The sequence below is a fragment of the Dunckerocampus dactyliophorus genome, chromosome 12, assembly GCF_027744805.1.
Source record: "Dunckerocampus dactyliophorus isolate RoL2022-P2 chromosome 12, RoL_Ddac_1.1, whole genome shotgun sequence".
NCBI lineage: Eukaryota > Metazoa > Chordata > Actinopteri > Syngnathiformes > Syngnathidae > Dunckerocampus > Dunckerocampus dactyliophorus.
Window position 1 is genome coordinate 23812079 of NC_072830.1, and position 21816 is coordinate 23833894.

Here is a 21816-nt window from a genome sequence, read left to right on the forward strand (position 1 = left end):
ATTTTAAAACACTTGTAAAAAGGGACAAAATTGTGTAAAAGTAAAGGATCTGGATTAAACGTAATGCAGAAATTTAGTTTTGCAGTTTGAGTCCCAGGAATGGTTCAGGCCTCAGATTCATAATGGCATCCTCCATGAACCAGGAAGTAGCTTCTTAACTAACAGATGGACAAACACGATGGATTCCAGTCGTTTTTAACGTTTTCTCAAGTAAAAATCGCAAAATTTCCTGCTGAAATACAGGGAATAAACTTAAAATGAGGCCACCGTGAGCGTCTCTTCTCCGCTTAGTGCGGGTGACCCTTGGGTGACACTTGCAGTACTGGCTTCATCCTGAGGGGTGGGGGCGTTCCATAGAGATGAAAAGATTTTTTTTGACAGCTGGAGAGCAAGTCAAATGCAAAATATTTTTATGCTTTGCTAAATGAATGAATAAATTTACCTGCCAAGATGGATAATTATATTTCCAAGCTCACCAGCATGTGCTTAGACTTTTACACCAAAGTATTAGAGCGTCCATCCATCCAGCAGCTTATGCTCACTAGGGTCGCAGGGGTATGCTGGAGCCTATCCCGGCTGACTTTGGTTGAGAGGCAGTCGCCAGTCAGTCGCTAGACACATATAGACAAACAATCATTCACACTCACATTCATTCCTATGGACAATTTAGAGTTGCCAGTTAACCAAACATGCGATACGATATGATACAAAAAGGCTGTTCTCAGGCTTTTTCTATTGACAACTGTAGATCAGAGCCACTAAAGCTGTCAACAGGTGCTCCCCAGGGATCAATCTTAAGCCCATTACTTTTTGGCCTTTACATTAATGATTTGCTGTCTGTCTGTCCTGAAGGTGAATGCATTATGTATGCGGACGATAAAGTTTTATTCTTACATGGCCGCTCAAAAGACATCCTCGCAGCCAAACTCACCGAAGTAATGAGTCGGGTTACAACATGGCCGCAGCAGTGGTTCTGATGACCCCGCAATATGTGTCGCTGGTGAAAAACTGCAGATTGTAAGTCAATATAAGCACCTTGGATTAGTGATAGATTCAAACTTTTAATTTAAACCTCATATAAACAAAAGGTGTAAAAAAAAAAAAACATTCTTGCAAATTTTCACTCAATCAAATATGTAATGTCTCCTGAGGCAGCAAAAATCATCTTACATTCAAGGATTTCTAGCCAACTCAACTACAGTATAACAAGCTGGTCCCAGGCAAGTCAAGACCACTTGAAATACTGTATAAAAGCCATAAAAGTCACGGGAAAAAAAACAAGACATTAACATCATTGCACAATTCAAAAAAAGTATGCATTCTTAAAGTGGACAAACTTTTATAAATTTGCAGATTTATGCTTGATGTATAAAGTAATACATAGTGTCGCTCCAGGTCCTCTTGCAGATTTTACCAACCAAAGACATGCTAGTGTGCATGTAACAAGAGGATCTGTGACAGGGGACTGTGTTGTTCCTTTGCGTAAAAGCACATTTAGTCAGTCAGCCTGGTATGTGAGATGTGCCAGAGAGTGGAACTCAATACCAGAAGACAATAAACGATTAAGAACACTTTAAGCTTTCACTAAACATTTAAAACAATGGCTCGTCAATACCTACACTTGTCAGCATTAAATATCTGCACCAGATGTGTTATATTTTTTTTTGGTTTTGTCCTGTATTTCTTTTATCACTTGTTTTATTGTTGTACTTTTATTTTTCTATATGATCTTTTTAACATTTCTCTGATGTCCTTACTGTTCTAATCTGCATGTATTTTGCGTTTATTTAATTGTTTTGTCTGATTGTACTGAATTTTACTGCCAGGGGACTACAGATGAAAACATTTTTTAACTCATGTATTAGCTCATGTGTTTTATGAAATTGCATTGTCCCCCACAAATAAAATAATCTAATCTAATGTAATCTAAAAAGGAAAGTGAAATTAGGCATCGTAAAACGCTCAGCAGAGAAATGGAGACATCAACATGGGCTACATGCCTTGTCCAGGTGGCCCAAATGCCACCACCATCATCAACAAGATAACTGAACATGTGAAAGGATCTGCTGCTATGAAATGGACAGTGATAACTAAGCAGCCTGTCTCTCCTTCCCTTGCAACGCCCTTTCCATTGTACAAGACAAACACAGGGATAAAAGTAAGGAGTTCTGTATTTCATCTTTCTGATTACTATATTTTGAATGTCCTTCATGTGTTCTGTGTAGTGTTTGAGTGACTTAGACTAGGTCTTAATTTAGGCATGAATTCTGACTCTGACACTAAATCCCAACATACTTGCTATCATCAATTATTATATTAGTTATCACAGCATGAATAAAACATACATATTTCTTTCTTATTTGAAAGTCTGATGAAATAAAATACAATCAAACTCCTGCCTTGTTGTCAACAAATATGCTTCGTGCACGGATACTTAGTCTGTTGCGTTCCATCAGATCTTCTAGCTTCAGCTGTCTGTCGTGTAGCCCGAAGCAGAGGTGGTTACCTGCGAGCAACCTCATGTCATCAAGACATGCATACACACGCAACGTGTGAAAACCTACAAAACAAATATTCAGAGTCATGCATGCGCACAGAGATAGTGCTTAGCCTGAACAGTTATATAACAGCTATATCAAGGCGACGTGTTCCCCCATTGTCCACTCTCATGTTCCTCACAGCACCAACAAGGCAGAAAATAGTGCACCAAGGTGATGGACACACTGAGTTTAGTGGATGGCCACACCTTGGATGTAATATGACAGTTGAGAAATGCGCTGCAGGCTAGCACAAATACCTGCAGCTTGAGTTTACAATACATGCGTCACTCTGCATGTACATGACAGGAAACTGGTCCAGTGGAGCTCCTTAATGTGATGAAAACGGGCTCAAGCATTTTCTATTGAACTTTTGTCCAATCCAGTGGAACCGCAGAGGCCAAAACGAATCTGGATGTGGTTGACCTCTAATTTATTTGTGCACATACCGCTCTTCTTCTTCTTTCATTACTTACCCTAAGTAAACATATCTCCTTTAACAGTCTACAAAAGTCACTAATTAGAAAAAACTTTGGCATTAACGTCTGTGGCTCTAGGAAACCTCCCGATGTTACTTGTTATTAACTCCACAAGATGGCAGTGGCTGCATTTGAAGTAGCATGATCAGCATCCAGCAGCTTTATCTGCCTCTGCTTGCACTTTAAAAATGTTGGCTGTGCTGCTCAGCTGTTGGTGTGAAACACATGTGTGTGACACTCGCCGTGCTGTTGTTTAAAATGAACTCATCAGTGGTATTAATGCTGGCTGAGTAATATGCTCCTTATCGCTATTACAACATTGGTTCTGTTGCAGTCATGTTGTGAAATACACAGGTTAATAAATGATAATGTGGTCAAAGACAGCTAGAACTTCCCTTCCGTTTTTTATGCACTCCAAATCGTCATTAAACTTAAAAAAGTAAGCTGTTTTATATGAGTTTTCAAATTGTGTAAATAACACACTCTCCAATTATGGCCTGTTTTCGATTCACACCTCTTCTTCTTTGCTGTATGTTTCTTATGTAAATAAACGATCCAACTATACTTATTGTTGCTGTATACACAACAGAGGCGTGTACAGTAATCCCTTGTTTGTCATGGTTAATTGGTTCCAGACCCGTCCGTGATAAGTGAATTTCCGCGAAGTAGGATTCCTTATTTATAAATGGAATATTTTCGTAGTTAGAGTATGGAAAACCTGTTTACCATCTTCTAAATATAGTTTTTAACATTATTAGAGCCGTGTAGACATGAAATAACACCCCTGTAGTCACCTTTCCACTCGTATCGCCCAATATATTAAACATAATAAGACTAAACCAGCCACAAGACTCGTGCTCGTGTGTGTTGCTATAAATGTGTTCGCTAGGGGAGCTGAGTGGTGGGCGTACAGGAAGTGATGTCGGCGGATTGGGAGATGAGTTTTAGCTTGGCGTGGGTTTTGAGGAGGAATTTTTATTAGGGATTATTGTGCCTGTTGTGAGATCGTTCATACCTGTAATAAAAGCCTGTTGACCGGCGATCAAGTTGGTGTTTGTGTGTCTTAGCCTGGTGGATTTTGTTTCCTTAACTGAGAGTGTCTATTTTGTTATTGTTCCCACGGTTAAATGGGACTTATTATGCTTTTCCTCTTTTCTGACCTATAAATGTTGTTACAACGTTGTATTCTCATGTTAACGATGCCAGCGCGTCAGATAATGAGGTTTGAGCATTTGGAAGTGAGCCCTAAAAGCAGTTTTGGACGGCTCTGCATGCTGTGTTTTACAGAATTTTAAAAAAATATTCAGTTCGTTTGACGTCAATGCAACCTGGACTTCCTTATATGGGCATGCCCAGCACCCCCGCTCCGCTTCGCTCTGTTTGCGGTGTTAGCACCTCAAGCAATGGCTGCCAGGAAATGTTTGTTGGTGTAGCCTAAAGTGGCAAGCATCAGGCAGAAGTGGTTGGAGTTGCTCATTCCCTGCCAGCAAGAGAAAAATATTCTCATCTGTCAACGGCACTTCACACGAGAGGGTTTTGTGAATATGGGCCAACACGAAGCTGGGCTATCCGCCAAACTGTCGCTGAAGTCCGACGCATTTCAAACGTTACTTGGTCGCGTTGAAGAGTCAGAAGAGCAAGCTGTAAGTAACAATGTATCAGTGTCCTAATTCTGTTTATTTTGTGTAAGTAATCGGACAAAAGGGGTTCGGCAGCTGTCCGGAAGTCCTCGGAAGCGCTTCGGAGTGTGACCAATCACAGCGGCGTGGGCTCCGCGGGAGGCGTACCTGGAGGAGGGCCGGGGGTGGCGTAAATTGTACAGACCGTTTGGGTGGGAGGCAGAAAACACTGCAGGAAGAGTTTGTGTGTGCGTTATCGTGTGTAGCTGCTCTATAGGAGTCAAGAACTCAATACAAAGGCCCGAAAATTAGTATAATAGGTGCCCTTTAACAAATTAGTTGGCAATAGGCAGTTTAAGTGTTTTTTTTTGGTCATGGATGAGTATAACAGTTTGCTTTACTTGTGTTAGATTAAGCATTCAGGAGAAGAAAGGAAATATTTTGCAGCAGATTAAGTGATTCTTTTTTTTTTTACCTCAAGGCCTTCAAAAATCCACACCCTCCTGCCTGCTCAATGTTACAGCCGATGTTTGCTTGCTCCAGTTTGACTCAGCAGGTATCTAAATTTATTCTGCCATGCATTGAGCACTAAAATTAACCCGGGTGCCAAATATACAGACAGTTTCCAAGCCAAAAGCAGAGTTAGCTGCGTCATCGTGTCAGTCAGAGTGACGCCTGATAAGTTGACGCATGGAACATTCCAGGGAAGAAACCTTGTCAATGCTGCCATCTGCTGGACACTTCTGAAGCGGACGTGGTCTCCATGGCAACATCAGATGACAGGCTTGGCTGTTTGGACAAGTGATTGTGATAAAAGAATGATTTCAACAGCAAGTCAGAGGGATGCAGACCCACAAATGTAATCATGTGATTAGAACACTGCGCATTTGCTTGAAATTTGCATCTCTTGAAAATACACAACTTTTGACTCAAATCAAAGTGAATTTAATGTTTTTTGGTTATTTTAGCATGCAGATATTGCAGATATCGCCATCAGAATCTAGACCAATGTGACAATTATGCAGCTAATGTCCAATCTAGCTCGGTAGCACAGCAGAATCTTTGAGTGTCTTCCTCTTTTTCAGTACCTCGAATTATCTCGGGTGTTTTATTTGACGTATAAACACCCAAAATAGCCAAGGATGACTTCAAAACATAGCACGTGCAGAGTACTGTAAATACCTCAGTATATACTTAGAGTTATACTTATAACTCAAACCAAACATGAAATCCTCTCTTGTTGATATCTTTTTAATTTATGTTTATATTTATTACAGTGCATTCACTTTAAAGCAGTTTTCAGTTTTTCAAGATGTGACTCCTCCCCTAAGGAGGCACCAGAGGCCCTGCAGCATTTCTTGCATTTGCTTGGATAACTACAGGGTTCAAACGGGACATCATTTGAATGTATAGAAACAGATCAAGATTTTATATTTAATGTTTTAGTTTTGGGCCACACAGTCAGGAGATCCGGGTTTGAATCTCCCTTGGGCATCTGTGTGGGGTTTGCATGTTCTCCCCGTGCGTGCGTGGGTTTTCGCCGGGTACTCCCGCATTCCCAAAACATGCAGGTTAGGTTGATTGGCGACTCTAAATTGTCCATATGAGTGTGAATGGTTGTTTGTCTATGTGCGCCCTGCGATTGGTCCCTCCTCTCGCCCAAAAGTCAGCTGGGATAGGCTCCAGCATACCCGCGACCCTAATGAGGATAAGCGGCACATTCTCACGCACAGTCACTCACGACTGTGCAGCGTGTCTTTGAAGCAAAATATGGAAAAACTTCAACTGTCAAACAAATTTGGACTCGGTACCATAAACCTAAGAGGAAGGCTGCTTACGCAGGGCTGAAGGATCTGGTTGACCATCATCAACATCAGAGAAGGTCGAGGCTGTGTCACAGTCGGTGCACATATTAAAATCCCATAATAATCTGAAGATGTTCAACACCTAAACTGTTGAATTTCATTGAGCTAAACTTAGTAGTTTTCAAGATAATTGCTTTTAAAATGATGTCAAATTTTCTGGGACACCCTGTATTTTAAGGGAGTACGGGTCTTTTTTTTTCTACAGTGAGACAGCAGACAGTCTGGGGACAAGTTTTGACTTTGTTGCTAAAATGAGATGATGTTGAACTTCTAAACAGACATTAAATAATAAGTCAAGATGAAAAGAAATGTACAATAATAAAAACCTGCTGCCAGGATATTTCAGGCACACAAAAACAAAAACACACCCTTCATTCATGTTGACACGCAAACGGTGGTTGAGTATAATTAAGGCAAGGTAGTTTGAGTTAGATGGATGTCATACAAACACGCACATTATTCTGCTGCATGTGAAGTAACTTTGGACCATGGCGCTGATCACTGAAGCAACGGGTGCTGGGGTTATAATTGAATAAGCAAAGAGGGAAAAGGGGAATTCACTCTAAATGGCTTCATTTGCTGGAGGCTCTTGAAAAACAGCACGTATCGCAAGAAGCAGTTGTGATTTTAAAGGATGCCAGAAACAAAACAGTGCATAAAACATCATGCTCCCTGTTTTGTATGTCAATCAATTCAACATTAATGCATATTTTTTAAGCAGTTTTGCTACTTTTAGCACTGCTCTTCTGAAATAGATTGTGAAAAAAAATGGGCAGGAGTGGCTCGGGTGTAGAGCAGGTCGTCCAGAAACGGGAGGGTTGGCAGTACGAACCCAGCTTCCTCCATCTGTCGCTACTGGTGTGTCCTTGGGCAAAGACAATTCAGCCACCTTGCCTCCTTGCGCGGTCCACACTGGTGTCTGAATGTGAATTCATGTTTGGGTGTCAGAGAGGCCATCGGTGTGAATCGGTAGGCACATTTCCATCAGTTTATCCCTCGGTAGATATGGCTGTACAAGGGGTGCAACAATACAGAAAATTCACAGAGTCTGCATCTCACGTTCCATCTTTCCCTCACGTGTGAACAAGACGCTGAAGTACTTAAACTCCTCCACTGGGCTTTAACCTGGATTGTGCTTCTACGCATTTAGCCGGTTCCTTTGTTGCAACTGAACTATGGCAATTGAAGAGAGAGATAGAGGGTTCTGGGGCTTAATCTAATCTTAATAATCACAACAGTCACTTTTATTGGAAATGTTGATCCAAAATCAGAGGAGAACTCCAACACCAAAGTAGCAGGAGGTTTTGGAGGGGGAGGAACGAGCCGTGTGTCCAAAATCATTTCATGGGCGTCTCTTAATTTCATTTTTTTTCACCATTAGTAGTAGTAGATTCCCGCAATTCGCAGGTGTACAATCAACTATTAATAATAATACTATTAATAATACTAATACTAATAATAATAATAATTATTACTATTATTATTAAATGACAAGTGAAGTGGAGTTTATGGCAGTGAAGGCACACATATTACACCCCCAATTTCAACGTGGAAATGACCAACTTTATTACGAGACAGTACATTAAAATACAATGTAGTCCCTTGGCGGAATGATAAGTAAACAGCAATGGCTCAGACCACTGCAAGATGAAACCACCATGTGATGTAAACACAAACACAACCAATGAATAGACAGCTACATAATAATCGGCACAGTTTGGGGTTTGCATTGTCTTGATAAATAGTTTTTACAACACATTGAAGTATTTGCCAAACACCTCTGATTTTTGTGGATATTTTTCCAACAGGTTGGGATTTATAATTTCTGAGGAACAGGACGCAGTGCTTTGCACACATGCTGTGTTTACACTCACAGTGGTGCAAGATTTGGCCGCTGACAGCACAATGATTTGACACACAACAGTTATTCGACACTAATGTATATGAAATAAAATGGGCTTTTTTTTCGACAGAATCAAAACATCCCAACTCTATCTGTGATACAGATTTTCAACTTGGGCCATCACATGGTGGTTAGGACGACACATCAGTGCACATCGGGGTTTTTTTCCCCACATCCCGATTGTATGCCCGTGACTCTACAGGACATCTTTGACATCTTTAACGCACGTGGGCACATGATGGCATCGGTGAACTGAGTTAATTGCAGTTACTCCTTGGTTATTTTCAAAAGAAGGCGTCTATTTGAGGGTGATGCTTTTTGGAACATGGCATCCATTGAAGGGAGGGCCACTATTTGAAGAAATATATTGCACTCAGCTGGCCACAGTAAAAGTACATGCATTGCCGTCTTAAAATTTGTTCAGATTAACTGTGGTAGAGGACACTTAAAAAAAATAACGATGATGTGCAAAATATTACTTTGAAATCCCTAAATTTAAGAAAACAGCTAACAGCTAGCTACAAGTATTTATATGAATAATAAAAAAGTTGCCTAGTTTTGCTTTTCCAATGAAATAAATGGTGTTCCTCCAATAATACGGGATAATCTATTGAACAATAGTTGCATTTGTCATGAACCAATCATGTCATTGTACATAATTATTGTTATGGGAGGACACTAGGATACCGCTAGTGGTGTTTTGTAGCATGTTCATGGACCCTGCATGACAGCTCATTTGTGTGAGTGTGAGAGAAGATGGTCGTAACGCAAGCTGACAATATGTCTGCCAGCACACTGCGTGTGCATACACGCTATGTGTGTGCGGACACTGCTGTGTTCCAGCTGTCTGAGTGGATAAAACTCTGGGACACGCAATCTCAACATGAAATGGCCGTGGGGACTCTGCGCTATAATTGGGGCTGTTTCTTAGCCGTCGGTGCATGTGCAATCAAACTGAAAATAAGGGGGGGGGGGGAAAAACATTTTTTTAACGTTTGTGATTCTGTCAGTTTTCTAGAATTCAATCAAATAGAAGTAGAATGCCCATTCATACATTTCCTATGCTGCCTGTGCTCACTAGGCTCGCGGGGGGACGCTGGAGCCTATCCCAGCTGTCGTCGGGCAAACGGAGTACACATAAACATGTTGCTCAATAAACTCAATAATCAGAATTAGAGCTGAATTGTATTCACGTGTGTTTGCTACAATGTCTTTCAATCAGCACGTTTTTAAGGCCGTAATACAACAGTTTGACATAGTCTCAGCACTCACACCATCGAGGAGGACTGGCGGACAAACACTTTCTTGTGAAAGTACCGTCTTGACCCAAATACCTGACGACACTGAAAATAGGACGACCTCCATTTTTCAAGACCTGTTATTGGAAGAGCTATTTTTAGGACAAAATCAAAGCCAGAAAAAAGACAAAAAGGTGAAATCGCGTTTTCAATATCAACTGATAACAATTCGCTCTGCATGTGGCTGGCCGGTGTGGCTGGTCGCAGCCGCTCGTCGCCTCCCGTGTGTGTGGTTTTTCACGGAAATTGGCCGACACTGATTGATTGAAGCACCCGTCGTAATTACTAACTGATGCGTTTTCATTCAGTTGAAAAAACAACATGAAAGACTTTGGTAAGTGTCAGTGTTGCAAATGACACATTCTGATTTCACACCGTTTGAAGTGAGGTGTAAAAGGCATAGATCGTGATGGCTGTAATTATTTCATCAGGATGCGGGGCCAACTTAGCTGGTTTCCTTACACTGTGGACTATGGAACGTAGTTACACAGTTTCTTGTTGCTGACTTTGCTGATGTTATTCGTAAGAACTCACAAAAGTTAACTTTCATAATGGAGCGCTTCGCCAAAGCAGCACCTTTTTGACACATTACGCCCCTGTATCCTGCTCAAGGTGGCGGGGGAGCTCAAGTCTAGCTCGGCAAAAGGCACAGTCCCACCTCGACGGCTTGCTAGTCATTACATGGGGAATAGGAATGAGGGGGAATTGACACCACACCTTCACTACCATTGCAGTCCCACGACTAACCAGGATTATAATAACAAAACGTGTCAGTGTCCATCAACTACCATTTGGTTTCCTCACCGTGTATAGGACCTCTGCCAGTTGTAAATGGCGTGGATATTATGGGAACACGATGGCACTTGCTTGCATGTACTGATACTACGGTGCCGAAAAGCTCTCCCCCCCATGCCAGCCCCAAGACCCCTCCTCCTGGCAGCAAGTTGCTTTGCCCTCTCCTCTGCAGCAATAAAGTCTGTGGTCGCCCTGAAAAATTCAAAAAGAGCTTGGTGGCTCCAGTTGGTCCCACAACTTGCCGTTGCACAGTTTGCTGCTGCTGCTGCTGCTGGGCCAGCTGCCCCTGTGGAACTTCCCTCGCACCGCGTGGAAAAACCACAGTGACCGCCTCGGTCTGTTAGAAGGAGGAAGAAATGTGGGTTGCTTTCAAAAAGTTCCCGGGGTACCGTGGATTGGATGTCGCCCCGTACTGGGTCGTCCTGAGCGCAGATACTCAGGACAGGAATGGCCACCTCATCCACATCCCTTAAGGGCTCGTTGCATTCCCAGTAAGCCTCCCAGGAACCGGAAGAAGTACTACCACTTGGCCCAGTTAGTGCAGCTCCGCCACAACTGACCTGTGTTTGACAAAAGAGAACTTCCTCCAGGCCGCGTAGGGACGTGGTAGAAAAGAGGCTGTCTGTGTGTATGGTGGCACTCAGCGCCGTCCTGTATCTGAGCACGACACATTCAAACAAACAAAAAGACAAACATAAGAAAAGCAGAAGCTCAATTTAAGGGACAGCGTAGCTCTCAAATCCCCAACAGGAAGTGATCGAAGAAGGCACAATTCAGTCACAATGTCTCTCAGAATCAATAACTTGACATGAAGCGGTTGCCACGTCAACCTGATTAGTTCTGAATCGTGTGCGCTTTTGGTTTCTTGCACCTGTTTGTCTTCTCTCATTTTTTTGCAGCATTTTGGCCACATTCAACAAATGTCATTTCTTTTGTGAAAGGAAATCCATCACGTTCACCATGAAGGATACAAAATGATATTCTTGGACACCTTGGTGTCATCACACTCACAAAAGCTCATTTTGTGTGAGATTTAGTCTTGACTGCTATATAATAACCTGCATGCACTCCACTATTGATTTCTACCCTGTACACTATTATTTCAGCCTCCTCTATTAGATTTGTATTGGCTTTGTGTTCACCACAACACAGGCCAGGCCTGCTGCCCACGAACATGGCAGTACACGCTGTGCTGAAAATTCAATTTGCCAGGCCATTGCTAGATTTGGCCGAAGATGATATTGTTAGTCCCGTTAGATTTAAAACCCAGTGAACAATTTCATATACAGACCCGAGCAGTTGAAAAATTGCTGGAATTTGCATTTTGCACATTTGGATCTTAATGAGGTTTTAAGTAGAGCTACAATACGTAAAAGGAAGAAGGGGGAGTGGGACCAAAAACATTTGGAACTTGTAATTTAAACAAAAACAAAAACAAAGCTGAAATAGGTTATCACCGGATGAAAAGTTTAAGACCACAGTCTATAGAAGTCAAAATCTGCTCCAAATTTTCATTTTCTGTCAGGCATTCACACTGTCGTGCCCTCCTGATGGCTAAAGCTAAGAAGCTTTCTCTTTTTGAACGTGGTCGGTCCAATTTTCTCGGGTGCGCTTACCCCTGGTGGGAAATCACCGGCATAGATGGATGAACAAAGATACATTACTAAATAAATAATCATGTTCTTAGCTAATTAAGTTAAATTTAATAATTTTCCACAGCACACGTGAGGCGCTGTCACGGCACACTAATGTGCCGCAGTGCAGTGGTTGGGAATCACTGCTCACATGCTTCTCAAACACAAGGCCCGCTACATCTTGAATACGGCCTGACAAAGTTGATCACAATAAGTTTTAGCAGAGGATGTTAATGTGGTTAATTTGTTTTACCAAAAGCATGACAATTCTCCACACTTTTTGAGGAGACGGAGCTGCAGCATTCTTGCATGTAAGATTTGTAATGTAGAAGAGTAGGAAAGAATCTAATTATAATAAAGAAATAAAATAAATTATTTGTATTCCTTACCAAATTATAGAAAATACTCTAAATATATTTTGGCAAAAAGTGTGTACTGCAATTGCAATTTTTCTTCACTTTTAAGTCAATATTATTTGAAAGTAAATTTTGATTTTAGTTATCCATGTGTTTATTGATTGCTTTAACTCTAGAAAGATCTGGTCCAGGTCTTTAATGTATCTGAATCTGGCACCTGTCTAAAATTCTGCCCCCGGCCAACCCCCCAACTCTTCATACCTGCTCAGGCACATCTTCTGATAGAGCACCAAGGACCACTGTAGAGGCCAGGAGAGTCCGTTTTCAAACCAGCTCTGGCAGCGAAAGATGGGCGACAGGCAGACGGCAGCCGTGAAGTAGCTGGAGGAACCACACTCCCCCAGGTAGGAGAGAAGTAGGCCGGAGCCCGTGCTTTCGCTCACTGCATACAACTTGCCGGCAGGCTGCCGATAACGGATGTAGCGCACGACCTCTCGCAGGTCTGCTGGGTCTCCAAACTGCTGTAGCTTGAGAGTGGTGAGAGCCGTGCCGTTGTGGCTGCGGCGGTTGAGGACTGCAGGGAGGTATCCATGGGAGAGGGCTGTTTGACACAACTGTAGGGCAGATAAAGTACAGACATAAATGTTTGCCTGTTGTTTGGGCAGGTTGTGAACGTCTGCAGTGTGTGTACTGTAAGTGTTAGGATATACAGTCCTGTGGAAAAAATTAGGACACCCCTGTAAATGACACCTGTGGTGCCCCCTATGGGTTGTGCTCAAATGATTTGGAAGACACGCTAGCATGCATGTAATACAGATATGTTCAAAGTTTTAGAACCATTAGACAAATGGCCAATGACTTATGGCTAATTACTTTGAACCCTGCGGCTTATACAGCGGTGCTGCTAATTCATGACCATGTTCTAATCTCGTGACACCTCATATACTTCAGAAGTACTACTAATCATTTAAATACTGCGCCGTTCGCCAGTCAGTGTGGAAATGGGAGCTCTTTCTTTAGCAGGAACCAATCACAAGCTATAATGGAAATCACGATGAGCTTGTCAACCCATGGGAAAACACAGGAGGTCTTGACTCAATATAAAAGTCTGACTCACGGAGTCATCTTACAAAGAACGCTAAAAACATCACACAGCAGCTTAACACTCAAAAGGTAGCTCGGAAATACACAAGACAAGTACCAATATGAGTTTAAAATACATTAAAAAAACCCAGCTATTTTAACTCATGAGCTCCCCCTGGTCACCCATGGCAGTCGTTGGCCAATGAACTGCTCTGCTGGCAACAATGCATTATAGGAAGAAGTTAAAATAGCTGTTTTTTTAAAATTTATTTTAAACTTGTATTGGTACTTGTGTTGTATATTTCCGAGCTACATTTTAAATGTTAAGCTGCTGTGTGATGATTTTAGCGTCCTTCGTAAGATGACACCATGAGTCAGACTGCGATTTCCAATGGGTTGATAAGCTCAATGTGAGTTTTCTCATAAGTCATGATTCGCTCCCCTCAGATAAAGAGCTTCCTGGTCCCCACAGAGTCGTGTAATTTGATGACATGTGCAGTTTATAGTCCAGTGCGGCGTATATACTGTATGTGCAAATCTGTTTTTCTCTCTAAATTTAGTGGGTGCAGCTTAAACACTGGTGTGTCTTATATGCCAGAAATTACTTGCCAAGTCCAGCCTGTTCCCCTGGAAAGATGTTTTGCTTGATGGTGGCCATGTTTTTCCAACCAATCTTACTCAAATTTGACAGACATGTGCTTGTGAGTCCACTAAAGGTGTGTACCAATTTTTGGTGATCCGTCCAAACACCCTAAACCCATCCAACTTATGGGGTCAAATTTGGGGTTTAATACCAGCACCAGAGAGTTAGTTTACACCAATACAGGCAGTCACCCATGGGGTGATGACTGTACCTAAATCAGCTTATCCCTCAGGGAATGGACTCAACCTCCCCCACTGAATCATAATTCTTTAATATTCTTCACTTAATGTGTAGTTTTTGTGGAAGAACTTACACAGAACCCCTTTGGGGTGAACAGAGATGGTGAGCCAGTAGGCCCAACATGAGTGACCTCTGACCCTTCATGATTGGACACAAAATTCCCACAAAAATCTTGTAGACATTTTTTTTTACAGTGGAGCGGTTATAGCGCAGCAGAGGGGCCCGGTGACCCGATTCTTTTGAGTCATGTCGTGTATTGGCTTGTCAATTTAAAGCTTGTTAGTGAAGACGGGGCTCGTATAAATCCATCTGGAAAGCCCATAATAGGCTTGTGGTGCAGGTGCTTGTTGTTAAATGTACATTTGGGGGGGAAAAAAACCCAAATGTGTTTCGTGTTATCGTTAACTGCTCACTCAAATGTGAATGGAAAAAACAGCTGGCTGCAATAAACGTTGATGCTGATTAAGTGTTGCTGCCTTTAAATGCTCCATTTTATCAGCTTTCATCACATTTAATTGGGCCAAATGTTGAAATATAAAAGGTCAACTGGAGCTTATCGGGAGAGAGGATTTTGCCATTTGACATTTGGCCTTAAACCTGAGAATGAACATGCATGCAAAGGTCAAGGCTCTGCACATAATAACACGAGTCTCCCACAGCACACATTACAGCACTCATTGTCATTTTAGAGCAAGTATCATAATGTTATTTTCTCTTGATTTCCTAGATGAAGTGCATTCCTACTCAATCAGTATTCATGGAGTTCTCTCTTCCAAATCATCAACTGTTGCTTCATATTAATGAAAATTTTATGCGATGCAGTTTAATCTGATCTAACTACACGGATAGAGCCGCCTCACCTTGAATCAGATTAACTCACCATGAAATTACATGGATTCACTTCTCAGATAATATATTTATATGATATAAACAGCCATTGGACACCCTGATGATGCACGCCACACATCCCCTCCTAGGTATAATGACCACGATAGGAGTTAGGCATCGGCGTTGATGAGATTTCAAGTATCCTTGCTGCTGGCTCTGCATCAGTGCTCTGACTGTTTCACCTCTTGTGGACAAACGAAAATAAAATGATGACTGCAGCTGGTGGTTTGCCGTTTGACCGACAGCTCGGTGATAAATTCCTTTAGGGAGGACTCAAGATGTGTTTCTCTGGGGGAAAACATCTTACCAGTAAATGTAGAAATACATGTAATATTTTGTGATTTCCCCATAATGATGCATATGTAATGCTCATGCAGCACATCATGCACAAAAAGCATTCCATTTATTATACAGCCCTTCTACTATTAGTCTTTTTCTTTGACATTAAGGTACATTACCACCTTTGCACCTTCATGTGTTTCCTCCATATTGCATTGTACCTTTTTCACTTGGATTATTACCTCCTTCTTATGGCTTCCGATAATACTCGCTTGCTGTGATATTTGAGTTTCATTTATTTTCATTGGTTCTACTGGATAACAGAATGTCCTTCGGGATCAGCCAAGTACAGCAACCCCTCGTTTATCGCGGTGAATTGGTTCCAGACCAGACCGTGATAAGTGTAGTTACAAAAAGATTCCTTTTTTTTTTGTAGTTAGAGCATAGAAAACCTGTTTGCGACCTTCTAAATATGTTTTCTAACATTATTAGAGCCCTCTAAACATTAGCTAACATCCAAATAGTAGCCTTTGCACTCATATTCCCCAATATAGTAGACATAATATGAGTAAATAAGCCATAAGACCCGTGCTTGTGTTTGCGTTGCTCTAAATGTGTTTTCCCTTGGGGAGCGGAATGAGTGGCAAACAGGAAGTGACGTCGAGGGTTCAGAGTTGAGTTTCATCTTACCGTGCATTAAGTCCACAACAGTAGCTTGTGTTTTTTTATTAGGGATTATTGTGTCTGTTGTGAGATAATTCCAACCTGCAATAAAAGCCTGTTCCGGCAATCAAGTCTGGTGTGTATCTCTCATCAAACATTACAGTATCATTACTGACACCTAGTGATCAGTGTAGAATACTGCATATCTTCAACGTTTCTGAATGCCTTATATTTGTATTTTAGTTCATTTAGCCATTGCTTGAAAATGCTTAATTTAGGCAAAAAATACAAACATTGGCTTAAATATGCATATTTTTGTCCTAATAATAGGTTGTATTCAACTACGAAACAGCAAAATTGACTAATTAATATATTTTTGAAAAAAACGTGATAGAGTGAAGCCGCGAAATTCGAACCGCGAAGTGGCGAGGGACAACTCCATATCCCAAACCTAACGTATTGAGCCAATACTGAGATAACTAATGTAATTAAAAGTTAGGCTACCCCGGCTATGTCAAGTCTCTTTTATAGTACATGTTAGTAATACCAGATGTGAAATACCAAACCATGAAAAATCAAATATCATACAGGTGGACTATTTTAAACCATTCATAGGGCACTTTCTGAAATAGTTGGACATGTTTACAGTACATTGCAAGATCAACCCACTGTTGTCAATTCTGAACATCCATCCACATAATCAGATGTGGGTTTTTCCACAACCTAATTAAGATATAAATCCTTTGTGCTTTACATTCAACCTGGAGAGCAGTGATGCGCGGTGATGAGGCTCATGACTGTTTTTTTTAAATGCTAAGACAGTATAGGTTGTTCATTAAGAGGATAATGAGGAAAAAAAAGAAAATAATCCACTTTTGTTAAAAATGTTGTTTTTAAATACTTCTTAGTCCAATGAATTTTTTATTTTTTAATAACCTGAAAAACAATTGTGGTCATGTTTTATTTGTTTATTAAGTGCATGTGGTCTTTTACTTTGTTGTCTGATCACCTTTTGTTGAGCTTGGATATATAATCCTCCATCTTGGCAGTCATTTGTATTCATTCATTGTTTTGTTGCTGACTTTAAGTGATGGTACTGTTTGTGTATTTCATCCATCCATCCATTCTTTTTCTATGCCGCTGATCCTCATTAGGGTCGTGGGGGTGTGCTGGAGCCTCTCCCAGCTGACTTTGGGCGAGAGGCAGGGTACACCCTGGACTGGTCGTTGTGTATTTCAATAAAGAAAAAAAAAGGTGGTTCTGGCTTTTCATCTTTATGGAAGGACGACAGTGACAAGCACCTTATAGCTAATATAATAATAACACAAATCCATCCATTAGTTTTCTATACCGCATGTCCACACTAGGGTCGCAGGGGTATGCTGGATCCGATACACCCTGCACTGGTCGCCAGCCAACCGTTGTCATTAGACAAATATAAATATTATCATTATTCTTTTTTTTCATGCCTCCCCTGACCACACATCACTACTGGAGAGTATGTCTCAAACATTGATCTTAAATGTTATCACAATCAAATGTGAATAAATGACTTTTGCTTGTAGTGATGCGCTAATGATTCCAAAAAGCAAACCAAAACGCTAAATAAGACTACAGCTAGTGTAGCAGCAGCACTGAAACAAATTCATGATTCAGAGTCTTATTCATAAATTTATGGAAAGCTAGAAGATACTGTTTAGGAAGAAATCACACACACACACACACACACATACACTCTACATTCCCTCCCTATCTGAGGTAGATATACACGCTTATGTGCCCAAACATGAGCTATTTTTATATATTTTCCCAGTAACACACACACACACATACACACACATTCACACACAGCGTGAAGCTCACCAGTGACAGGGATCATTTTTATATTGAAATATTTCCCTTGTGTTGCCTCATCATCCAACAATGTCCAGCAAAACTGGCTGACACCATTTTCTTTTTTTCTTCCTTGTTGACGACGTTTACTATCAGCAGACTGCAATCCTCCGCTTGTTGCCGAGCACTAATGTGGTGACATTTGCATGACATTTGCACAGAGCGCACACATGCTAAATGTATTGATCTCACACTGCGCCAGGTGTCCAAAGTGTGAGCGCCGCACGGAAACTAACTCATGTGACGCAACTTTGCGCTTCCCCTTGCCTCCCTCAAGTCAAGGGGATGCTTTGTATCGCCTCATTCAATCACCCCCATCAGTGCATTGAGAGAGCAGTAAAATGGCTTCTGCGTTTGGTCTTCTGTAGGTCACTGACCTCTGAAACATTCAATTAAATAAACTACTCAACAACATTGTCCAGTGTTTGGTGAATACATGGAATGCTGGACTCCTTTTCCAGACATACATGTACATTTATCAAAACAGCTCCGACATTCGATGTCATTGTTTTGTGCAGGGGTTCTGATGAAGTGTCCAATGAGTGTTATTATAGAAGTGTGCCCCCACGAGTGGTTCGAGTGATCTAAGTGTTAAACACACACTTTTTACGTGTAATTTGTTTATTCTCTTTCTGGCCAAAACATTAGATAGACCTGCACAATCGAATGCAAACATGTACAGATTTTTCTACCGACGGTCACATACTAAAAAATCTAAAAGTAAGTGGGGGTCAGTAGTAGTATGCAAAGTTATACAGTGGAACCACACATACTCGTGTTTCAGCATTCATGACCCTGCAAAGTAGGGATTTTTGGTCAAAAGAATGTTTTTTTCTCCAAAACTAATACTAATAGTAATGCATTGATTTTCAATAGTGCCTTTTTACAGGGTGCCCAAAGTGCTTCACGGTGAAGTGAGCCCATTATTCATTCACTTCTAAGTCACTCACTGGTGGTGGTAATCTACATTTGTAGCCACAGCTGTCCTGGGGTAGTCTGACAGAAACGTGGCTGCCAATTCATGCCTACGGCCTCTCAGACCACCGCCAGAATTCATTTACATTCATACACCAGTGTGGGTAGCACTGGGTGAAGTATCTTGCCCAGGTGCCCAGGGACACAACAACAGCGACTGCGTGGAGGGAGCGAGGATCGGACCGCCAACCTTCCAGTTTCTGGACAACCTGCTCTACCTCCTGGGCCACTGCCACCCCAATGGGCCATTTTTACCGCAGAAAACCCATTTTATTCACCCTACGTCGGTAATAATTTAGAAATATGTGATAAGAGAGATAAAATGTACTGCAAACATGTACCAGCCCACAATTTTTATATGTTTATGTGCACCGTCACTGTGTGCTGCAAAGCAAAAGTGAAACTTAGAACTTTCTCCGATGCTGCCGATGCTTAATAAATACACCCCTGATCAAAATCTTAAGACCAGTTGAAAAACTTGCTAGAATTTAAATTTTGCACATTTGGATCTCAATGAGGTTTTAAGAAGAGCTACAATATGCAAAAGCAAGAAGGGGGAGTGAGACAAAAAACATTTGGAACTTGTAATTTAAACAAAAATAACTGAAATAGGTTGTTTATCACCTGATCAAAACTTTAAGACAACAGGCTATAAAAGCCTAAATCTGCTCACAATTTTCATTTTGTGTCAGGCATTCACACTGTCATGCCCTCCTGGTGGCTAAAGCTAACAAGCTTTCTCTAGTGCAAAATGCAGATTCTAGCAATTTTTCAACTGGTTTTAAGATTTTGATCAGGTCTGTACATCTGTTCATCAGTCACCTGACGAACCTCCTGAAATGGAAGAGAGGGTGGAAGCAAACCTTGAATCAAAAGCTTTTATGGCAGTCTCAATTACTCGCGTATTTTCGCTAGTCACTGTTGGGTTCAGCTTTCATGATGTATTTTTGCTATTTTCCCTCATTCCTCATTTCAAAATGACCCACAAACCTGACTGGATGGGATCCAATACAAGACCTTTAAACAAAATGTGCTTTTAGTAACTATTCTGAGAGACAGTGTGCTGTTTTTTTTTTTTATTGTGCTGGCACTGTGAGTCACAGTCAAAATAGCTCTGATGCGGTGCAACTGAACATCACAACTGCAAGCACAATAATAAATGTTGTTAAATGAATACCTATCTGCCTGTCAATCAAATGTTGATGTCAAAATGTTTGACAGAGCTCATGGATTGGGGAGCATTCGAGTTGTGTGTTGAGTGCATTTCTCTCTACCTCCAGCACATTCCTGGTGATCTTCCCAAAAGAATTGGGGATGATGAGTAGAACCGGGCTGGTGGAGTGACTGTAGGTCCTGCGTCTCTTCTGGTAGCGAGGAAAAGCCCAGTCCAAGGCAACCAGTCCATCATCGCTCAGCTGTAGGTGGTCCCTCACAAAATGAACCTTGCTGCCGTACGACCAGCACGCCTCGTACAAGCTCTGGAGGATGCCGCTGGCCCGCCACGTCCAGCCCACACACGGCGAGTAGTTGGTGAAAGTGGTGCAGGTCTTCAGGAGGTAATTGGCCAGGGCGGAAGGTTTACAGATGAGCTCCACGCTGCGAGTCTCGGTGCAGTCTTTCCCCGGAGTGTTCGCGCCTCTTTGAGGTGTATTTGTCGGCTTGTCTATGCCGGAAGAAACTTTGGAACTGCACCATACTGTGGTCACCAGGACCGCGACGCAAAGGACCACAAGCCATTCCAGCATGGTACGGTTTGTGGTACACAATTTATCCTAAATTGTCCTAAAGTGTGGCTGCTGTCCGCCGTTGCGATGCAGGGTGCGCAAAATCACACCTAAAAAAAAAAAACTGGCTTTGCTTCTCTCATTAAATCCATTCATTTGTCCTACGTGTGGCGGAGTGGAGATCCTTCCATGTATGAGCTCAACCACAGACTACGACCCCAACAGCTGGGAGTGCAACAAAAATGTCTTCTAATGCTGAATGGAAGCAACGCCTCCTGTCAAGCCCAACCCCTTCACGCAGTGATGAGCAGGTATAGTACTACTAGACAGGAGACTAGTACTGTACAGTCGGGGGCGTATTTAGTCATATGGGGGCCCAAGGCAAACCCAGCCATTGGGGCCCGACGCACAGACTAAGTTTTATTCTCACCTCAACGCAAGGTCTTCATTGTGGGCAGCAGAAAATAGGCCACATACAGTTTTCCTGCTTTCGAAATGTATTACAGTTATCTCTCTCATTGAGTTGCTAGTTACATTGCCATGTTTTTAAAAAAATAATATTAATGTTTCTCATCCACTAACAAGTGTTAATATGAGAAAATTCTCCTATTTCCTGAGTTTGATAAAGTCCCATTATTATTTTTACCCAACAAGTGAATCATCTCAACGCTTTTACTCTACATGATAAGAACATTAAGAAACATTTAATATAATTTACCGCTTTCATTCGCGCATCTTTGTGATGAAAAGCATCACTCATAGCTTCATCTCTAGTACTCGCAGTACAAGTCGTCGCTCGCTACATCGCGGTTTGAATATCGCTCTCTTACTCTATCGCGGTTTTTCATTAATAAATGTTCACTGCATATTTAATGAAATTGTACTTATTCTTGGCCTAAATTAAGCATTTGCAAGAAAAAAATAGCGAAATGAACTAAAATG

General features: G+C 41.6%; 1 protein-coding gene across 1 annotated transcript; it reads right to left on the reverse strand.

Annotated features, from left to right (window-relative positions):
* Window positions 1-1149: 1149 nt before the first annotated feature.
* On the reverse strand, window positions 1150-21177 carry abhd15a (abhydrolase domain containing 15a). Its single transcript, XM_054793668.1, has 3 exons — window positions 20425-21177; window positions 12748-13100; window positions 1150-11153 (listed from the first exon to the last, which is right to left on the reverse strand). The coding sequence occupies exons 1-3, from the start codon at window positions 20893-20895 to the stop codon at window positions 10502-10504; spliced, it is 1476 nt and encodes a 491-aa protein (XP_054649643.1). The 5' UTR covers window positions 20896-21177; the 3' UTR covers window positions 1150-10501.
* Between the last annotated feature and the right edge of the window lie 639 nt (window positions 21178-21816).

What these genes read in the sequence shown, in the direction of transcription:
- abhd15a (XM_054793668.1), bottom strand. Translation starts at nt 20,895, where the DNA reads ATGCTGGAATGGCTTGTGGTCCTTTGCGTCGCGGTCCTGGTGACCACA. An exon ending in TCACCAGGAATGTGCTGGAG is followed by an intron (nt 13,101 to 20,424) that starts GTAGAGAGAAAT and finishes TCTGCCCTACAG; the next exon opens with TTGTGTCAAACAGCCCTCTC. An exon ending in CAGAAGATGTGCCTGAGCAG is followed by an intron (nt 11,154 to 12,747) that starts GTATGAAGAGTT and finishes TGTCGTGCTCAG; the next exon opens with ATACAGGACGGCGCTGAGTG.